This window comes from Schistocerca cancellata, chromosome 9 (assembly GCF_023864275.1).
Source record: "Schistocerca cancellata isolate TAMUIC-IGC-003103 chromosome 9, iqSchCanc2.1, whole genome shotgun sequence".
NCBI classification, from domain to species: domain Eukaryota; kingdom Metazoa; phylum Arthropoda; class Insecta; order Orthoptera; family Acrididae; genus Schistocerca; species Schistocerca cancellata.
The window spans coordinates 6,309,725-6,331,797 of record NC_064634.1 but is presented as its reverse complement, the minus strand read 5'-3'; the positions used below and the strand labels follow the sequence as shown (position 1 = coordinate 6,331,797).

At 41.3% G+C, this 22,073-nt stretch overlaps 1 protein-coding gene across 4 annotated transcripts in view; it reads left to right on the top strand.

The window, feature by feature from the left end:
* LOC126101105 (myotubularin-related protein 3) overlaps window positions 1–13,930 on the top strand; it is a 152,796-nt gene extending 138,866 nt beyond the window's left edge. For all 4 annotated transcript variants that reach the window (XM_049911778.1, XM_049911779.1, XM_049911780.1 and 1 more), the window contains 2 exons: window positions 1,993–2,183; window positions 11,071–13,930. In XM_049911778.1, the coding sequence (XP_049767735.1) occupies window positions 1,993–2,183; window positions 11,071–11,386 (507 nt within the window). In that variant the 3' untranslated portion in view covers window positions 11,387–13,930. The remainder of the gene's footprint in view (window positions 1–1,992; window positions 2,184–11,070) is intronic.
* The last annotated feature ends 8,143 nt before the right edge of the window (window positions 13,931–22,073 follow it).

The window sequence follows — 22,073 nt, the reverse complement described above, 5'->3', positions numbered from 1 at the left end:
ATATCACTTCTAGTTGAACAGCTAAACAAGCAACTTACTGTAAAACCTACCCTGACATAGCAGATATTGAACACCATAACGCCATTTGGTAGTGGCACTGGAAGTAAAGTCTGTAGTTGATTGCTTTGAAGAGATTTTTGATCAAGGAGTACTGGACTCAAGTGCCCTTGAAAGTGTCCTGTATGCTACACAGAACAGTAATCACACCTTTGATCCAGTGAATGTATAAAACAGTTCTTAGACATACTGGTCTTCATTGGATAGCATGGTCTCCCACAGGAACAGTTATATTGGAATGAAGATGAGGACTTGAATGTGTGTACAACACTATGATCCGCAACAGGTATCTGAAAATCATGTACCAATGATAATGCACATCTCAACAGAAAGGGATAAATTTTTCAGAATCTTTCTCATGATGGTCTTGCTGAATAAGAATTTCATGAAATTTTAGATTTTTGACAGACTGAGCATTGATGAGAAAATGGTTCGATATTATGGACACTATTATCTAAAACAATTCATTTGTGGGAAACGAATCAGATACAGATTCAAATAATGGGTCATATACTGTTCCCGCCATCTACTGGTTCACAAATCAAAATATTCTGCTGCTCCAGTTAAGAAGGATGGTGGCAAGGGCATATTCTGCTCAATCATCTGCTGCTTCTCATCCAAAATGGGGAAGATGTCCATAGTACCCGAAGGCATCCATTTCACTTGTTCCAGTTGAATTCAGGACTTTTCGAACCAGACACTCGATTGAATGCATCACATTGGGGAAAGAAAGAAAATGTGAAATTAAAAATGCAAAGAAGCAGTGTGCTGTGTGCAGTGTGAGACTCCGTATTGAATGCTTTGTTTCCTGGCACAAAAAAAAGAAACTGTAAAAAGAGAGTGGATTATGCCATGATCCCCATTTGGGGATCGACTAAAATGTAGCATTTATCTTGAGGGTTTTTTTTCTCTCCCCCCCAGTCTCTATGTCAATTAGGCAACCCAGAAATAAATGTAGATTGAAGGAAAAAGTGTTAGACAGTTAATAGGTTAAAGAAACATTGTAGTTGTTCTCATTCCCATAAGAGTGGACTCATATCCCAAAGAATAGGATCCTGTGACTGCATTCAGCTTTCAGATGTCATAAGTAATTTGTGTTGTAACTATGAATATTTTCTGTCAAGAGTGAATATTTTTTGTCAAGAGCAGTGCTATTGGAACAAGAGCTTTGTTCTCTGTACTGTATCATATTTTGTTGATTCACAACCCCTTTGTATCATCTGTTACTAATGATGACCTCCCCATTTTTCCGCTCATAACAAATCCTGTCTGTTGTCTTTGTTAAATGCAACGATTGGGCTATTGCCAGGGACTTTCTGTAAAGAGTCCCAGTTGTAAAACAATAACTTCAGAGTTTAGTTTTAAACTCTTTATTGTATATCTGTTGTATTTTTATTGTATATCTAGCCAGATACTTGTATGTAATTGTGATGGATAATCGGTATTGTAATACCAACTGAAAAGGAAGTTAGAGGGGGACAAGATGTGACCAACATTATTTGTTCTGGAATAACTGGCATCTTTGGTCTGTGCAATTTGGGCACATGTTGTTGCTGTTACCTAAGATGTCTGCTCTTGTGTACCTGTGGGTTGACAGAGAACTTGCAATGTCAGATATTCCATTCGAGTCTACTTACGTAACGCAATGTATATAGGCAGATACGGTTCCATTTTTAAATTTTAGATGATTTTTATTTTGATGGATTGAAAACAAAAAACTTCAGTGGATTCCTCCGAAATAATCCTGCCGTATATTCTCTTCATGGTCTTTGTGCATGCTTTACGTAGTTACTCGTTCCAGTTTAACCGGCAACTACCTTTCTTCTTAAAATGGAAAATATATACAGAATTTGCCTCGACGGGATCATCTCTGTATGTCTCGTAATGTTCTCGCAAAAACTATTTGTAAGTCAGTCTTGTCCATTTCGTGTGCAGGGCTCCTTGCCAGAGTCGGTATGCAGTGGAGAACAGCCATCAGCAGGGGAGTCCCTGCCTTCTGACGTCTCGTGGGAGAACCTGGAGGAGCGCGATGCCGGGCCCACCCTGTGGGTCCCCGACCACGCTGTCAATCGGTGCATGGGGTGCGACACAGAATTCTGGCTCGGCCGTCGCAAACATCACTGCAGGTGAGTCGCTGTCTAGTAACTTTTCAGAAATCAGTAATGGAATTGGTTTTATTTCAGAGAAAACATAAAAAATAAGTATTGTAGAATCAACATGTTTTACTGTAAATAGATAAATAGCTTCAGCTAGTTGGGGGTCATGGGGAGGAATCTAGGTGCAACAATGTATGAAGCAGCCATATAAATTTCATTCTGTCAGAACTGTGCCAAATGTTAAGGTGAAATGCTGTTAACATGCCCCGGTTGGGCAAAGTTTTATAAATTGTACCACTTTCAGCATTTTTCTGAAATTACTGAGATCTAACATACATTATCTAAATGTACTATGAATAATATTATGAAAATGAAAGTTACTATTCACCATACAGCGGAGATGTTGAGTTGCGGATAGGCACAACAAAAAGGCTGTCACACTCCACGTGCAAAAAATATATCCAAAAAGAAAGATGATGAGACTCACCAAACAAAAGTGCTGGCAGGTCGATAGACACACAAACAAACACAAACATACACACAAAATTCTAGCTTTCGCAACCAACGGTTGCTTCGTCAGGAAAGAGGGAAGGAGAGGGAAAGACGAAAGGATGTGGGTTTTAAGGGAGAGGGTAAGGAGTCATTCCAATCCCGGGAGCGGAAAGACTTACCTTAGGGGGGGAAAAAGGACGGGTATACACTCGCACGCACACACACACATATCCCTGTGTGTGTGTGTGCGCGCGAATGTATACCCGTACACATAGCAAAAGTTTCAAAAATAAATTCTCTGCAATTTAAAAGAATAGACATTACGTGGAGAGGTGCAAAGTGGTACAATTTATTAGCAGGTCTTCTAAATAGTACCACTAGGGTTATCAGTTACACCATTAAAGATTTTTGCAACTGTAGCAAGCAATACAGAAATTTGATAGGTATGACCTATATTTATTTTAATTTTAAGACATTAATAAATAAATTTAAACTCTTAATGTGTATTCATTGTCTAAAATATTAGGCTACTTTTGGACTTAACAATGAGTAGTTTCTGCAATAGCTACTCAATCAGCGATTCAACTCTCACAATAAAATACTTTTTTTTTCTTCACACTTATTTTTGCACACAGGGAATAGAATCTTACACAGCATTTTGTCAACTTAATCACTTCAGTGTCCTCATTGACTTTGCAGATCATGCAGAACCAGCTCGAAGTGAAGACATTTTTAGTTGGGAAAGGGCGGATATCTTGCAGGTCTATTGACACTCATATACTACAGGTTTGTTTTGTGGAAGTTGAAAGATTCAGGAATACTTAATTTCCTTTAGTTTGTCTCGATTCCCTGGGAGTCTTTTCGTTGCCAGTCCAATCATTTCTTCTTCCCCGTTTCCAGCTTCTGATTCTGGATTGCATTTAGATTCCATGAAGTAAGAGTCCTGAAAAATATGTGTGGATCCAGTGGCCAGATTCCTTTTTTGGAGAAGCGACTAATATTGTTATCAGGGTTTGTGGGAAGCCATTTGTCAGCTGTTTTGTTGTAATAAGTTGCAAGTGGCTTAAAATGCAAAGTCTAGTGGCTTATGTGCTGCATAAACCTTTGTGTTAGAATTGGATTTTTTGTTTCAATGAAGTGCTCCATTCACTGGATAAACAATTCACTAGTCATCCAACCACTGGCTGAAACAGCAAATTTGGTGCCAGGTAGAGCTTCAGTTTTAAATTGTCAGAAAATCTGTTTCTCTTAAATACTAGCATTAGAGGCACATGCACACAGAAGCCATCAAAAGCAGACACATGTGGCGTCCCCCCCCCCCTCCCTCCCGCCCTTTCTGAACTAGTTATAGTCACCACTTGGTGCTTCCGTGTTCGTGCAGTGATCTTTCAAAGTTTCTCTGCTGTGGATACCTAGTCCTGTCCATATTGAATGTCTGCGTAGCCTCAAAATGGTTTCTTTGTTGAAGCCGAATGCTGTAACTGCTGAAGTCGCTCCTGTTTGGCACAGAGATAATTCAGAATGCCCAGGCACGAAGCTGTAATAACACTGTTTTCCTGCCATGCTGTTTTTAAATCTGTTTGTGATCCCATTTGCTCCTGCTAAATCCAAGTAGCAGGATGTGTGACACTCCGGTTGGTCCACAAACTCCGCAAGTTGGTCTGTACCACGTCCAAATTTCATGAAACCGTCACCTGATTTCACGTTTTCAGAAGAGGTCTCGTCTGCAAACTGGGGTTTGGAACGTCATTCTTCCTGCATGTGTCATTTATACTAGCATCGCCATTCTGGAAAGCCTCAACAGTCTCCTTTGTGTCTACTTAGTTGTAAGCCATATTTCTTAGCCGCCGCTATTGGAAAAAATTTTAAGTGTGTAAGAAAATGGATACTTTCATAATGTTAGTAATAACTGTAATACGACGACGAGGTACTGGCGGAATTAAAGCTGTGAAGACGGGGTGTGAGACGTGCTTGGGTAGCTCAGTTGGTAGAGCACTTGCCCGCGAAAGGCAAAGGTCCCGAGTTCGAGTCTCGGTCCGGCACACAGTTTTAACCTGCCAGGAAGTTTCAACTATAATAATAATAATAATAATAATATTCATAATGACTTAATTCGCTACCCTCTCACTAATCTTGCACATAAGTGTGTCTGAAATTTAATGTAAACACAAAGGGGCTATACTTTATTAAATCCAAAGATATATTCATTTTCATAAAACTAAGTCCTTCAGTGTGTATGTACAGGGTATTTAAAAAAAAGTGTTGAATATTTTGAGAGGTACCTACCAAAATAAGAAAAAGAGTCTAGTAAACACTGGCGCTAAAATAAATACCTTCAGAGTTAGGAGCACTTGTTCATCTTTGTTACTGTGAAACACATCTCTTCTACTGAAATAGTGTTCATATCTCTCAAGATACACATTTTTGCTCCCATATTTACTGGACTTTTTTCTCGTTTCGGTGGTATTACCAGCTGTCAAAATATTTAACATTTTTCATTTAACACCCTGTGTACATTAGTACCACTCATTATGAAATGTCCCAATTTTTAGCTGTCGCAATGACGATATGCGGCAGTATTAAAACAGGCAGGAAGATTTTTCTGTTTAACGAAAGTGTCAAAAAGCAGATTTCAGAGTACTTGACGGCTGAACACAAAAGTTTTATCTCAAGTACAGATAGTGTTGAGGATCAGTGGACAAAGTTCAAAACCATGTTACAATATGCATTAGATGAGTATGTGCCAAGCAAGATCGTAAGAGATGGAAAAGAGCCATCGTGGTACAACAACCGAGTTAGAAAACTGCTATGGAAGCAAAGGGAACTTCACAGCAAACATAAACATAGCCAAAGCCTTGCAGACAAACAAAAATTATGCGAAGCAAAATGTAGTGTGAGGAGGGCTATGCGAGAGGTGTTCAATAAATTCGAAAGTAAAGTTCTATGTACTGACTTGGCAGAAAATCCGAAGAAATTTTGGTCTTATGTCAAAGCGGTAGGTGGATCAAAACAAAATGTCCAGACACACTGTGACCAAAATGGTACTGAAACAGAGGATGATAGACTAAAGGCCGAAATACTAAACGTCTTTTTCCAAATCTGTTTCACAGAGGAAGACTGCACTGTAGTTTCCTCCCTAGATTGTTGCACAGATGACAAAATGGTAGATATAGAAATAGACGACAGAAAATAGAAAAACAATTAAAATCGCTCAAAAGAGGAAAGGCCTCTGGACCTGATGGGATACCAGTTCGATTTTACACAGAATACACGAAGGAACTCCCCCCCCCCCCCCCCTCCCCCCCCGTTCTTGCAGTGATGTACCGTAGGTCTCTAGAAGAGCATAGTGTTCCAAAAGATTGGAAAAGGGCACAGGTCATCCCCATTTTCAAGAAGGGACATCGAACAGATGTGCAGAACTATAGACCTATATCTCTAACGTCGATCAGTTGTAGAATTTTGGAACATGTATTATGTTCGGTATAATGACTTTTCTGGAGACTAGAAATTTACTCTGTAGGAATCAGCATGGGTTTTGAAAAAGACGATTGTGTGAAACCTAGCTCACGCTCTTTGTCCACAAGACTCAGAGGGCCATAGACACGGGTTCCCAGGTAGATGCCATGTTTCTGCAAGGCATTTGATACGGTTCCCCACAGTCGTTTAATGAACAAAGTAAGAGCATATGGACTGTCAGACCAATTGTGTGATTGGATTGAAGAGTTCCTAGATAACAGAACGCAGCATGTCGTTCTCAATGGAGAGAAGTCTTCCGAAGTAAGAGTGATTTCAGGTGTGTTGCAGGGGAGTGTCGTAGGACCGTTGCTATTCACAATATACATAAATGACCTTGTGGATAACATCAGAAATTCACTGAGGCTTTTTGCGGATGTTGCTGTAGTATATTGAGAGGTTGTAACAATGGAAATTTGTACTGAAATGCAGGAGGATCTGCAGTGAATTGACGCATGGTGCAGGGAATGGCAATTGAATCTCAATGTAGACAAGTGTAATGTGCTGCAAATACATAGAAAGAAAGATCCTTTCTCATTTAGCTCTAATATAGCAGGTCAGCAACTGGAAGCAGTTAATTCCATAAATTATCTGAGAGCAGGCATTAGGAGTGATTTAAAATCGAATGATCATATAATATAGCAGGTCAGCAACTGGAAGCAGTTAATTCCATAAATTATCTGAGAGCAGGCATTAGGAGTGATTTAAAATGGAATGATCACATAAAGTTGATCGTTGGTAAAGCAGATGCCAGACTGAGATTCATTGGAAGAATCCTAAGGAAATGCAATCCGAAAACAAAGGAAGTAGGTTACAGTACACTTGTTCGCCCACTGCTTGAATACTGCTCAGCAGAGTGAGATCCGTACCAGATAGGGTTGATAGAAGAGATAGAGAAGATCCAACGGAGAGCAGCACACTTCGTTACAGGATCATTTAGTAGTTGCGAAAGCGTTACAGAGATGCTAGATAAACTCCAGTGGAAGACTTTGCAGGAGAGATGCTCAGTAGCTTGGTACGGGCTTTTGTCGAAGTTTCGAGAACATACCTTCACTGAGGAGTCCAGCAGTGTATTGCTCCCTCCTACGTATATCTTGCGAAGAGACCATGAGGATAAAATCAGAGAGATTAGAGCCCACACAGAGGCATAAAGACAATCTTTCTTTCCACAAACAATATGAGACTGGAATAGAAGGGAGAACCAATAGAGGTACTCAAGGTACCCTCCGCCACACACTGTCAGGTGCCTTGCGGAGTATGGATGTAGATGTAGGTGTACCTATGTGATGACCTCAACCCACAGGAAAAATAATTATCAAAATCTGAACTGTGAAGTCATCCAAAATTCTAGTTAGAAAACCACACTCTTTGTTATACTTCTCAATTGGTCACGATCCCACTTTGTTTATGAACTGAAAACTCTAATATTCACGAGAAACTGCTCTGAAATTAACCTGACCCAACAGAATTGTGTATATATTCTCTGAAACTTCAAAGACATCTAAGACAATATCTGAAAGGAATTACAAAAAGTGACAAAATTTCGTGCAACACACACAATACTGTTAATAATTGCATGAACACTGGGGGGGTTCACCATACATCTACCCAATTTTGAGTACAACCAGTGTCTCTTAATACTATGACTTGTAGCAATATAATATCAAAAACTTTTATTACTTGGTAAACAGTCCCTACGTGATTTGACAGCTGACATTTATAATTCACACTCACGTCAGGAAATGCACCAATACAGGAATAGCAGGTTTTACGTTATTGGTCAGAACGCAAGCAATTATGGCGGTCGCCGTAATTTTCGCGCGAAGCCATATTTCGCGACAAAATACTCTTATTAGTCACTGTCATATATCTAGTCTCATAACAATACATAAAACTACATAAAATAACTACAGTAATTTTGACATGTGAGGAGAATTAGTTCTAATGAGAGGAAGAAGTTTATATTTACTGGTGTTTCAACAATGACTACCAGGCAACTTTTAATTCACTGATTGTAATTTTATTTCATTAGCAGAAAGCAAACATAAACTAAACAAAGAATTTATTTGAATAGAGTCTGTAATTCTTATACTTTTAATAGAGAAAGAAAGTTTCTAGGTCAGGGGATAGCGTTCGGCGAAATCTCTTAACTTTTTGTTGCATACGAAGCGTTGCGTTGGGCAGCACGATGTCGGGGGGTTTACGATGATGAGAGCAGGATACAGGCAGTTCCACTGGTTAATATTCTCCGGCGAAACGCAATAAAGTTCCGGCACAGCTGTATCATTAACCCCATGGTGATTAACAAACCACAAGACGCCAGTATACGACCGTTGTTGACATGTCCTCCCTTTCAAAGTACATTACGTAGACATCGCTCTACACTTTATGCACTGTCCGTGACGCTATCGTCCATAATTACACAGTTCGTCACATTCATATAGTCTTAGCCACAAATACACAGTTCATAGAATTGTTCTTGTGTGTGAAGCACACCATAAACAACGTCCACTCTGTTCTCATGTTTCAAACTTCGACAACGTCACTGAAAGTCATTTATATTGCACAGCTAATTAAAGTCTTCACTTTCACGGCTTGATAGAATGTGGTAGACAACAGTTCCACCACCCAAATCCAATACCAGCAAAGTTCATTCGCATAAAAGCACTGTTCGTGTCGTCCACAACAAAGTATTGTTAGCGGCACTTCCACAGTCCGGTTTATTTGCTCTTAAAGTTCGCTGGTGATGGCATTACATACCGCAGTGGTAAAGAGAATTAACAATCTGATAGTTCAGTATCACGGTCTGTACAATTACGTATGCTTTTCATAAAACACAGTACTATTTTTCTGCACACGCTTCACAGACACACCATCCGTCATCCCACGTACTACAAAACAACCTTTCGACTATCGATATCACTATCATTGTCCCCTGTCTATAGATGTTATATTGTTATCGTAAATCACTTACATTTTTATAAATGTTATTGACTGCATTTTTCACAATTAATAATATTCCAAAAGAGAACTTTACAAACTTTACCACAGGTACAAAGAAAGAAACATATTTATCCATTGGGAAACAAAATGATCACAATTGCATCTTTACATTTAAAAACCACAGTAGAATGTTACATAATCACAATTAGAAATGCCCATATGAACAAAAGAAAAACACTAGAAATCTAAAGAAAATCACGAAAAAAGTTTTATATGCATAATTAGCAATGCCTTCACACAGTCAGTGAGGCCTGGCACAAAGTCAGCACTCCAAAACATCCCAAAGGTGTTCTGCAGGATTCAGGTTAGGACTCTGTGCAGGCCAGTCCATTACAGGGATGTTACTGTCATGTAACCACTCTGCCTGCCGCGGGCCGTGCATTATGAACAGGTGCTCGATCGTGTTGAAAGATGCAATCGCCATCCCCGAATTGCTCGTCAACAGCGGGGAAGCAAGAAGGTGCTCAAAACATCAATGTAGGCCTGTGCTGTCATAGTGCCACACAAAACAACAAGGGTTGCACGCCCCCTCAATGAAAAACACGACCACACCATAACACCACTGCTTCCGAATTTTTACTGTTGACACTACACATGCTGGCAGATGATGTTCTCTGGACATTCGCCATATCCACACCCCGCCATCGGTTTGTCACATTGTGTACTGTGATTCATCAGTCCACACAACATTTTTCCACTGTTCAATCGTCCAATGTTTACACTTCTTACACCAAGCGAGGCGTCGTTTAGCATTTACCGGCATGATGTGTGGCTTATGAGTAGCTGCTCGACCATGAAATCTAAGTTTTCTCACCTCCCGCCTAGCTGTCATAGTACTTGCAGTGGATCCTGATGCAGTTTGGAATTCCAGGATGACGGTCTGGATAGAAGTCTGCCTATTACACATTACGACCCTCTTCAACTGTCGGCGGTCCCTGTCAGTCAACAGACGAGGTCGGCCTGTATGCTTTTGTGCTGTACGTGTCCCTTCATGTTTCCACTTCACTATCACATCGGAAACGGTGGATCTAGAGATGTTTAGGAGTGTAGAAATCTCGCGTACAGACTTATGACACAAGTTACACCCAATCACCTGACCACATTCAAAGTCCGTGAGTTCTGTGGAGCGCCTCATTCTGCTCTCTCGCAGTATCTAATAACTACTGAGGTCACTAATATTGAGAACCTGGCATTAGGTGGTAGCATAATGCACCTAATATGAAAAACATATGTTTTTGGGGGTGTCCAGATACTTCTGATCACATAGTGTAAATCTCACACGCGTTACGAATACTGATGGCTCTGCTGCTCTTTAAACCTACGTATGTACATTGGCTCTTCGAATTGTCTATCACTGCACAGAGAATTCTTCCATATGACACGGAGGGTCTCTAAAAACATTTGGATGGTGCTCTCTCTCTCTCTCTCTCTCTCTCTCTCTCTCTCTTTCTCACGCACACATAGACTTAGCACAATCCTGGTTAAAATGTGGTTAATGGCCAATCTTTTCTAAAAGAGAACAAGTTCTGCATGAGGTTTCTTCAGTTACTAGATTTATTATATTAATAATGCATGAGCAACAACAGCTGCCATAAAATATTCTAATTTATTAATATTAATAAGATAACTTGTGTGGCACTTATTTTGCTCATGCATTATTAATGCAATAAATCAAGTAACTGAAGAAACCCATTGTAGAACTTGGGTAGTTTTAGATCAGACTGATCATTAATCACGCTTTCCACAGGATTGTGCTAAGTGTTCAACATTCTCAAATAAAACGTGTACACCAAAACAGGAAATTGGAATTATTGTACATGTTTTCCACATTATTTCCAAGTTGATCAATAGGTTCACTTTTACGTTCACTGATATTGCTGTATTTACATAAGAATTAATCTTTTTTCAGGAACTGCGGGAAGATATTTTGCTACGACTGCTCAGAATTTGTGATGCCTCTGCCAAATGAACAATTATATGACCCCGTGCGAGTTTGCACGGGCTGCTTTGCACGTCTGCAAGAAACCACAGTGCCACAGCCATCTTCGCGAACTGCCTTGCCGCAAGTCTCTCTGGCCAGGCCACAGCAGGGTATTTCTCTGGGCAGCGAGAGCGGGGCGTACCCGCTGCGACCGGGGCCACCTGCAGAGAACTGCAAGCAGGCCACGGCTTCGGATCACGTTGCCAAGTGCTCCAAGTCGGCTGTGACGGCGGCGTCCACGTAGGCGCACTGTTTCCTTTTTAATTTTTCCTCCATTGTGACCCAGGCTCACTGTGCACAAACTAGGCAAAAGAAACTTCTGTGCAATAACACATGCCTGTGTTTCTGTAAAAGTTTTCCCCTTTGCTGTACATTCAGTTTTTGATACTGATCTTGCAGCTGTGTGATGTGGCAGGGGCAAAATTTACACATTTGTACAGAGTATATAGTTCCTGAAAGTCTCTTTCTGTGCCACATTAGCACATTATGCCAGTACTGCTGAATTACATATATTTTCTCATCTCTAGTAATGTATTTTTCATTTAAGTAACATGACATTTTATATTTAAAGGTCGTACCATTTTCGATATTACTTCGGGAAAGCCCTTTCTGTACAGAAGTAAATATTAAATGAATAGCATTTCCGACAGTCCGAAATGAAAGTATTCTATTAAATGGGTGCTAAAGATGGGAATGTTTGTCATGATTCAAATGTAAAAAAATTGTGTACACAAAGTATTTTTATCACACAATTGTTTTCTATACTGCAGCATTTTGTTCCATTGGAGAGGTACTATAGTTGCAGTTATTTCTGTGTGTAGTTTCAGAAACAGACAAAGGATCAGAAAACTTTTTTGTCTTATTTATAACATTAATTTTGTTGTTTCAGTTCCTGTGGAAATTATATTTGGTGTGTTAGCTGTAAAAGCATTTAGTTGACACAGAATATAATGCCGTTGTTATATGTGTACATTGTGCAGTGTGCCCTTTCACATTTAGTGGTGCAGGCACTTTTTATTCTGAAGCTTTCCCAAGTGTGATAAAATAAACAGCCTCTTGTAGAAAAGATTTTATAAACATGCAAGAATTCTTTGTAGTAATTTTATATTTTTAGGTAGCAGTATTTGCTGTGATTAGATAATATTGCATGCCTCTAATATGAATATTTACACGCTGATCTGATTGAAAATGACAGATTGTTAATTGTAAACTTTATATGCCCGTGAGTTTACTGTGTAAAACCTTCATCACTAAGATCTAGCTGGTCTTTGGTAACATTCTTCGTTAAATGTGCTACGGCAGATGCATTCTGAAGAAAATACTGATGCATCTGTCATAGTAATGTGCCTCGTGTCTCGCAAATTTTTCAGAGTTGAGGTCTAATGGTTGCTGTGGTAATGTATGTGATAATAAATTGAAGTTTAAGGAGTGTGTAATTCATATTACAGTAGGCTGTTTCTGGAGGGGGGGTGGGGCGAGCAATAAATATTCAGTAATATGGTTCTATTTTAAATACAGTAAGTGGTATATCAGTATTTTTCTACTTTTATTTCATATATAAATGTAAATTGTCCAAGTCTTATCATTAGCAAAGTGGAATGCAGTTATTTCGCCTGCAGGAGTTTTATGATGAGCTTACCAAACAGTATTTCAAATTAAAGACCCTCCATTTTAAAATGTATTTATTCTTACCAAAGATGCAGCAACCAGTCACAAAATCATGTTTTATTTATTCACTTTTGCAAATCGATTTCAACTGATTAACAGCCACCATCGGTGCTTTCAACCAATATGTGCCCTGAGTAGTAATACTGTCTTAAGCACAGGTATTACTACTCAGGGCACATATTGGTTGAAAGCACCGATGATGGCTGTTAATCAGTTGAAATCTATTTGCAGAAGAGAATAAATAAAACATGATTTTGTGACTGGTTGCTGCATCTTTGGTAATTTTATGGTTTATGGTCGCTGCATGACTTGCGAACCACATGGAGCCCACCATTCATTTATTTATTCATTTGTTTCATTTTTGGAAATGTCTGTATTGGTGTGCTACAGAATCTGTCTCCTTAATGTCGAAGTATTTTAATGCAAAACATTATTCTTTTAATTCACCATTCATTTGTTATCCATTAATTTTGAATAAGAAATAGTTGTCATGGAACAGTTGCTCCCAGTGTTCAAAATCTTTTAGAAAGTGTTATAAAACTTTTTTTAGATTTATTCATTGCTGTGTTCTTCCCAAATACCAAAATGTTTGGTGGTTTTGTGATATTACTTATGGTAATTAGTCGTAAGTGTAAGTTAAAGGAAACCTCTTTATCAGTGTTATTTAGCTGTTGGACCTCTTCATTAGCATTATAAGCCCTCATTGTGCAGAGCTGTATTACAAAAAAATCTAAGGCTGTAATTTAATATTTACCCTCATATAATAATATAAGAGGATGCTTTACTGTGTAACAGCTGCCTTTTCCCCTCTCTGATGATGACTGAATAATGATACAAAATGTAATTATTCTGTCATGTAAATTTCTGTGAATGGGCTTCAATTAAGAAATGTGATGGAATTTAATGTGATAAACTGAACAGCTTTGTTCTTGCTGGACTGAGCACGAAAGCGGCTGTCAATATGTAAAAGACTGTCATTGTACATTACTCTGTACATAAGCGGAAAGGACGTAGCAGTGCTGCATCAATAATGTAGACATACTGAAAATGAATGTGATGTGGCTCAGGTATGAGTTTGTGACTTATTATTAGTGTAAATAAATTTATTGTACTAGAGAAATTATGTTTGATTTTGTTGTGAAGAGAAACTTGAATGTTTTTGCTTTTGTAAAACTAATACGTAAATTCGTGTTCCACACAACATTCTATTTTGTTCTCTCTTCTGTTACTCACTAAATAAGTTGGAGGAGTGTTCAGTAGCTCATGAGGTTCACTCATTGGATACCCATAGAAAGGAGCATGTTGCCTAAGAAACAAACACCCCCGCCCACACACACACACACACACACACACACACCTCTGTGCAAGCCCTGATTTTCTTACCTGGTCTAAATTTCCTCAATATTGTTTTGCAAAAAATACATTGTTTCCCCTGCAGAGATTCCAATTTGAATTCACAAAACATCTCTGTAATGCATGTATGTAGATCAAACCTACCAGTAACAGATCTAGCAGCACACATCTGAATTGCTTCGATGCCTTCCATTAAAGTAAAGTTCTATGTACTAACTTGGCAGAAAATCCTAAGAAATTTTGGGCTTATGTCAAACCGGTAGATGGATCAAAACAAAATGTCCAGACACTCTGTGACCAAAATAGTACTGAAACAGAGGATGACAGACTAAAGCCCAAAATACTAAATGTCTTTCTCCAAAGCTGTTTCATAGAGGAAGACTGCACGTAGTTCCTTCTCTAGATTGTCGCACAGATGACAAAATGGTAGATATCGAAATGGTGACAGAGGGATAGAAAAACAATTAAAATGGCCCAAAAGAGGAAAGGCCGCTGGACCTGATGGGATACCAGTTCGATTTTACACAGAGTACGTGAGGGAACTTGCCCCCTTCTTGCAGCGATGTACCGTAGGTCTCTAGAAGAGCATAGCATTCCAAAGGATTGGAAAAGGGCACAGGTCATCCCCATTTTCAAGAAGGGGCGTCGAACAGATGTGCAGAACTATAAACCTATATCTCTTAACGTTGATCAGTTGTAAAATTTTGGAACACGTATTGTGTTCGAGTATAATGACTTTTCTGGAGACTAGACTCTGTAGGAATCAGCATGGGTTTCGAAAAAGACAATCGTGTGAAACCCAGCTCGTGCTATTCGTCCACGAGACTCGGAGGGCCATAGACAAGGGTTCCCAGGTAAATGCTGTGATTATACTAAGATGGTATCTGTTCTTTCAGACATATATATAGTTAAGACTCACCGGCCACTTGACCATCTTCTTCTGTGCGAATGCACTAACAGTGCCCGAACTCTTACAGGAATCGGCAATGCGCCGCGAGTAATGAGTATAATGGGTGGGGGCACTACGAATGTAGTGCGGGACAATACGTTGAGAATGTGGGTATCGCGGGAGGCGTGCCAGAGATAAATCCCTGCAGTCGTGCTATCCTCTGTGTCCTCGGTGGCTCAGATGGATAGAGCGTCTGCCATGTAAGCAGGAGATCTCGGGTTCATGTCCCGGTCGGGGCACACATCGTTACAAGATCATTTAGCAATCGCGAAAGCATTACAGAGATGATAGATAAACTCCAGTGGAAGACTCTGCAAGAGAGACGCTCAGTAGCTCGGTATGGGCTTTTGTTTTAAGTTTCGAGCACATACCTTCACCAAAGAGTCAAGCAGTATATTGCTCCCTCCTACATATATCTTGCGAAGAGACCATGAGGATAAAATCAGAGAGATTAGAGCACACACAGAGACATACCGACAATCTTTCTTTCCACAAACAATACGAGACTGGAATAGAAGGGGGGAACCGATAGAGGTACTCAAGGTACCCTCCGCCACACACCGTCAGGTGGCTTGTGGAGTAGGGATGTAGATGTAGATGTAATCCTACCTGGTGAGGATCCTGAACACTTGAGCAGTACTCAGGAATGGGACACACTAGTGTTCTATATATAGTCTTCTTCATAGATGAGCTACACTTTCCTAAAATTCTCTGAAGTCATAATTTGCCTTACATACATGTCAGGATGGTATCAGGAGTTCAGGTGGGCTTCCAGGGAGTTTTCACCTACACATAAACTGAGAAATGCCAAATTTAGAGAAAAATGGGTTTTATTCCCAAGAACTACCACTAAGGTATACAATATTCACGAAAACTGGCTACGCCTGCAGAGTGAACAGTTTATGGGTCAGAAAGAGCATTTTGCCCTCAATAGGAAGGACTGGTGGACACGTCCAGAGGGTAAGGCAGCTGGCAGGTGAGAGAACGATCCACTGTTGTGGCCGCTACTTTGCATGACGGCATCCGATCCTCCCATTCATGGGTTTGTGGCAGAAAGTTGGCGTCTCTCACTCGGCAGTTTTGTGGCGGTGTCCCTAGCTCAGCATAATAGCACGGGAGCCGGCCACAAGTACTGTGGAGTAGTTTATGTAACTGCTCACACGGTTGCTTGAGGCTGGGTTAAAAGGTTGGAAGTAGAATACAATAATAATTTTCACCTTTTTTACCCATTTCTGTGTACAATTCCGTTCCACCATCCTTATGTGCTGTTTCCATTTTATGTTTGTTTGCAACGTTAGAGTCGTGATTTAATCAATATTTTGTACACTGCAGTGTCATTAGCAACAGCCATAGATTGCTGTTCACTCTGCCAGGTCATTTTTGTATACACAGAACGAGCAGTCCTATCCCACTTCCCTGGGGCACTCCCGATGCTGCCCTTCTCTCTGATTTACACTTACCATTGATGAAAACCGGCTGTATTCTATTCCTTAAGAAGTCTTGAGCCACTCACATACTCAGGAACCTTACCCATACACTCATATTTGAACAGTCTGCAGGGGGCCACTATGTCAAACCTTTTATGGAAATCGAGGAATATGGAATCTGCCTCTTGCCGTTCACCTGTGGTTAACAGGATGAGATAAGCACAAGGTGAGTTTCGCATGAAGAATGCTATCTAAATCTGTGTCAATTTGCTCACAGAAGACTTTCTGTCTCGAGGAAATTTATTATATTTGAATTTATAATATGTTCAGAAATCCTGCAGCAAACTGACGTTACAGATATCAGTCTGTAATTTCGTAGGTCCACTCTTTCACACTTCTTTATACACAGGAGTCGCCTGCACTTTTCCCTAGTCACTTGACACTTTTCATAGGCCGAGACATTCACAATAAATGCAAGCTAAATAACAGGCCAGTCACATTGAGTACTCTCTGTAAAACGGAATTGGGATTCCATCTAGACTTGACGACTCGTTTGTTTTGAACTCTTTACTAAGTCCTCCGTACAGGAAGCTGGGTAATGGTCAAATGATGGTATGTCTATACAGTCTTTCAGGATGAATGATTTTTTAAAAGCAAAATTTAGAATTTCAGCTTTCCTTTTCCTGTTTTTCGTTGCCACACCAGACTGGATGATCAGTGACTGGATAGAAGCCTTCAACCTGCTTGGTGACTTTATGCAGGACCAGCATTACTCAGAATCTCAACAAGACCTTTCATTGAGGTATAATGGTGGAAGCTGTATGCTTCCCGCAACGATCTTTTTATAGATGCAGAAATCTCTACTGACTTTTGCCTGTTGACATTTCTGCGTCTTCTTCTTTGGTTTTCCACATGGGAAAAATATATTAAAAACAAAGATTCCATGACTTACCAAACGGGAAAGCACTGGTAGATAGGCACAATAAAAAACACACAAACACACACACAAAATTCGAGCTTTCGCAACCCCTGGTTGCTTCGTCAGGAAAGAGGGAAGGAGAGGGAAAGATGAAAGGATGTGGGTTTTAAGGGAGAGGGTAAGGAGTCATTCCAATCCTGGGAGCGGAAGACACCTTAGGGGGGAAAAAAGGACAGGTATACACTCGCACACACACATATCCATCCGCATATACACAGACACAAGCAGACATTTGTAAAGACAAAGAGTTTGGGCAGAGATGTCAGTCGAGGCGGAAGTAAAGAGGCAAAGATGATGTTGAAAGACAGGTGAGGTATGAGCGGCAGCAAAATGAAAATAGAAATTAGCGGAGATTGAGGCCTGGCAGATAACGAGATAGAGGATACACTGAAGGGCAAGTTCCCATCTCCAGAGTTCTAACAGGTTGGTGTTAGTGGGAAGTATCCAGATAACCCTGATGGTGTAACACTGTGCCAAGATGTTCTGGCCGTGCACCAAGGCATGTTTAGCCACAGGGTGATCCTCATTACCAACAAACACTGTCTACCTGTGTCCATTCATGCGAATGGACAGTTTGTTGCTGGTCATTCCCACATAGAAAGCTTCACAGTGTAGGCAGGTCAGTTGGTAGATCACGTGGGTGCTTTCACACGTGGCTCTGCCTTTGATCGTGTACACCTTCCGGGTTACAGGACTGGAGTAGGTGGTGGTGGGAGGGTGCATGGGACAGGTTTTACACCGGGGGCGGTTACAAGGGTAGGAACCAGAGGGTAGAGAAGGTGGTTTGGGGATTTCATAGGGATGAACTAAGAGGTTACGAAGGTTAGGTGGATGGCGGAAAAACACTCTTGGTGGAGTGGGGAGAATTTCATGAAGGATGGATCTCATTTCAGGGCAGTCGTATCCCTGCTGGAGACCCACATTCAGAGTCTGATCCAGTCCCGGAAAGTATCCTGTACAAGAGGGGCACTTTTGTGGTTCTTCTGTGGGAGGTTCTGGGTTTGAGAGGATGAGGAAGTGGCTCTGGTTATTTGCTTCTGTACCAGGTAGGGACGGTAGTTGCGGGATGCGAAAGCTGTTGTCAGGTTGTTGGTGTAATGGTTCAGGGATTCCGGACTGGAGCAGATTCGTTTGCCACGAAGACCTAAGCTGTAGGGAAGGGACCATTTGATGTGGAATGGGTGGCAGCTGTCATAATGGAGGTGCTGTTGCTTGTTGGTGGGTTTGATGTGGACGGACGTGTGAAGCTGGCCATTGGACAGGTGGAGGTCAATGTCAAGGAAAGTGGCATGGGATTTGGAGTAGGACCAGGTGAATCTGATGGAACCAAAGGAGTTGAGGTTGGAGAGGAAATTCTGGAGTTCTTCTTCACTGCGAGTCCAGATCATGAATATGTCATCAATAAATCTGTACCATACTTTGGGTTGGCAGGCCTGGGTAACCAAGAAGCCTTCCTCTAAGCGGCCCATGAATAGGTTAGCGTACGAGGGGGCCATCCTGGTACCCATGGCTGTTCCCTTTAATTGTTGGTATGTTTGGCCTTCGAAAGTGAAGAAGTTGTGGGTCAGGATGAAGCTGGCTAAGGTAATGAGGAAAGAGGTTTTAGGTAGGGTGGCAGGTGATCGGCGTGAAAGGAAGTGCTCCATCGCAGCGAGGCCCTGGACGTGCGGAATATTTGTGTGTAAGGAAGTGGCATCAATGATTACAAGGATGGTTTCCGGGGGTAAGTATTCCAGGCGTTCGAGAAAGTGGTTGGTGTCTTTGATGAAGGATGGGAGACTGCATGTAATGGGTTGAAGGTGTTGATCTTCGTAGGCAGAGATACGTTCTGTGGGGGCTTGGTAACCAGCTACAATGGGACGGTCGGGATGATGGGGTTTGTGAATTTTTGGAAGAAGGTAGAAGGTAGGTGTGCGGGTGTCGCTGGGATCAGGAGGTTGATGGAGTCAGGTGAAAGGTTTTGTGGGGGGCCTAAGGTTCCGAGGATTCCTTGAAGCTCCGCCTGGACATCAGGAATGCGATTACCTTGGCAAACTTTGTAAGTAGTGTTGTCTGAAAGCTGACGCAGTCCCTCAGCCACATACTCCCGACGATCAAGTACCACTGTCGTGGAACCCTTGTCCGCCGGAAGAATGATGATGGATCAGTCAGCCTTCAGATCACAGATGGCCTGGGCTTCAGCAGAGGTGATGTTGGGAGAAGGATTAAGGTTTTTTAAGAAGGATTGAGGCAAGGCTGGAAGTCGGAAATTCCTGGAAAGTTTGGAGAGAGTGACTTTGAGGAAGAGGAGGTGGGTCCCGCTGTGACGGAGGACGGAACTGTTCCAGGCAGGGTTCAATTTGGATAGTGTCTTGGGGAGTTGGATCATTAGGAGTAGGATTAGAATCATTTTTCTTCGTGGCAAAGTGATATTTCCAGCAGAGAGTACAGGAGTAGGACAGTAAATCTTTGACAAGGGCTGTTTGGTTGAATCTGGGAGTGGGGCTGAAGGTGAGGCCTTTGGATAGGACAGAGGTTTCGGATTGGGAGAGAGGTTTGGAGGAAAGGTTAACTACTGAATTAGGGTGTTTTGGTTCCAGATTGTGTTGATTGGAATTTTGAGGTTTTGGGGGGAGTGGAGCTGGAAGTGGGAGATTGAGTAGATGGGAGAGACTGGGTCTGTGTGCAATGAGAGGAGGTTGAGGTTTGCTGGAAAGGTTGTGAAGGGTGAGTGAGGAAACCAGGAGATTGGATAGTTTTTTGAGGTGGAGTGTGGCATGTGGTTCTAATTTGCAGTTGGCATGTAGGAGGATGCTCTGAACAGCCGGTGTGGATGTGGGAGAGGAAAGACTGAGGACTTTTATTAAGGATAGGAGTTGATGGGTGTGTTCATTGGCTGAGTTGATGTGTAGGTGAAGGATTAGGTGGGTGAGGGCAATGGATTGTTCAATTTGGAACTGGTATAGGGACTGATGGAAAGAAGGGTTACAGCCAGAGATGGGAACTGTGAGTGTGAGGCCTTTGGGGGTAATGCCAAATGTCAGACAAGCTTGAGAAAATAAAGTATGGGAGTGTAATCTGGCTAGGGCGAAGGCATGTTTGCGGAGGGAATGTAAATAAAACTTAATGGGGCCGTTGTGGGGATGGTGTGAGGGTGACATGGTATTAGAAGGTGGAAAGTGTAACATGAGGCTGAAATGAAAATGAAAATAAAAATATAAATATATGGGGAGAGATAAAGGTGAACTGGAAAGCAACTGGAGATCCTGGAGATCTGGTGTGAAAAAAGGCGAAAAAGTGTTGGTTATAGCTGAGCTTGTTGATCCTGTGGTGAACTTGTGTAGGTAGACAACAATGTGCACAAAGGTTAGGTGGCTGTGTTGCCGCCAAAACACGTAAAAGGGTGGAGCAGTTCGGGAAAATTTTGATTGAACTGCATGAAAATGTATAAAAAGAGTGGTTTTGTGGTGGCAGATTGTGAAAATGAGGCTAACAATTGTCTGACGAAGAAATAATGACGTTAAAACATGTGGGAAGGGGCTAAAAGAGATCAGTGATGTGGGAAAAAAAGTCGAAAGTTATTAGAACTAGCTTAAATGGCTGTTTAATAGCTGAAAGGAACTGTTTGTGAACTGGAAACGGTGGATTTTATAGCAGCGGTAGTGTTGAAAGCGGAAAAAAATTTTTTGGTTATGGTTTGGAAGTGGGTTACATATTATTGAGTATATATAGGCGGGATAAAATTGTATGGTAGATTCGGTAATGAGGAGAAGGTGAATACAAAGTAAAACTACTTGCAAAAACACAAAGAGAAAATAAGATGATACGAAAGATTTCGAAATGCAACAGTGACAATAACAAACGTAATTGTTGGGTTCAAATTAATTATATGAATATAATAGAGGGAAACCTTCCACGTGGGAAAAATATATCTAAAAACAAAGATGATGTGACTTACCAAACAAAAGTGCTGGCAGGTCGATAAACACACAAACACAAACATACACACAAAATTCTAGCTTTCACAACCAACGGTTGCCTCGTCAGGAAAGAGGGAAGGAGAGGGAAAGACGAAAGGATTTGGGTTTTGGGGAGAGGGTAAGGAGTTATTCCAATCCCGGGAGCGGAAAGACTTACCTTAGGGGGAAAAAAGGACGGGTATACACTCGCACACACACACATATCCATCCACACATATACAGACACAAGCAGACATATACAGAGGCAAAGAGTTTGGGCAGAGATGTCAGTCGAGGCGGAAGTGCAGAGGCAAAGATGTTGTTGAATGACAGGTGAGGTATGAGTGGCGGCAACTTGAAATTAGCGGAGATTGAGGCCTGGAGGATAACGGGAAGAGAGGATATATTGAAGAGCAAGTTCCCATCTCCGGAGTTCGGATAGGTTGGTGTTAGTGGGAAGTATCCAGATAACCCGGACGGTGTAACACTGTGCCAAGATGTGCTGGCCGTGCACCAAGGCATGTTTAGCCACAGGGTGATCCTCATTACCAACAAACACTGTCTGCCTGTGTCCATTCATGCGAATGGACAGTTAGTTGCTGGTCATTCCCACATAG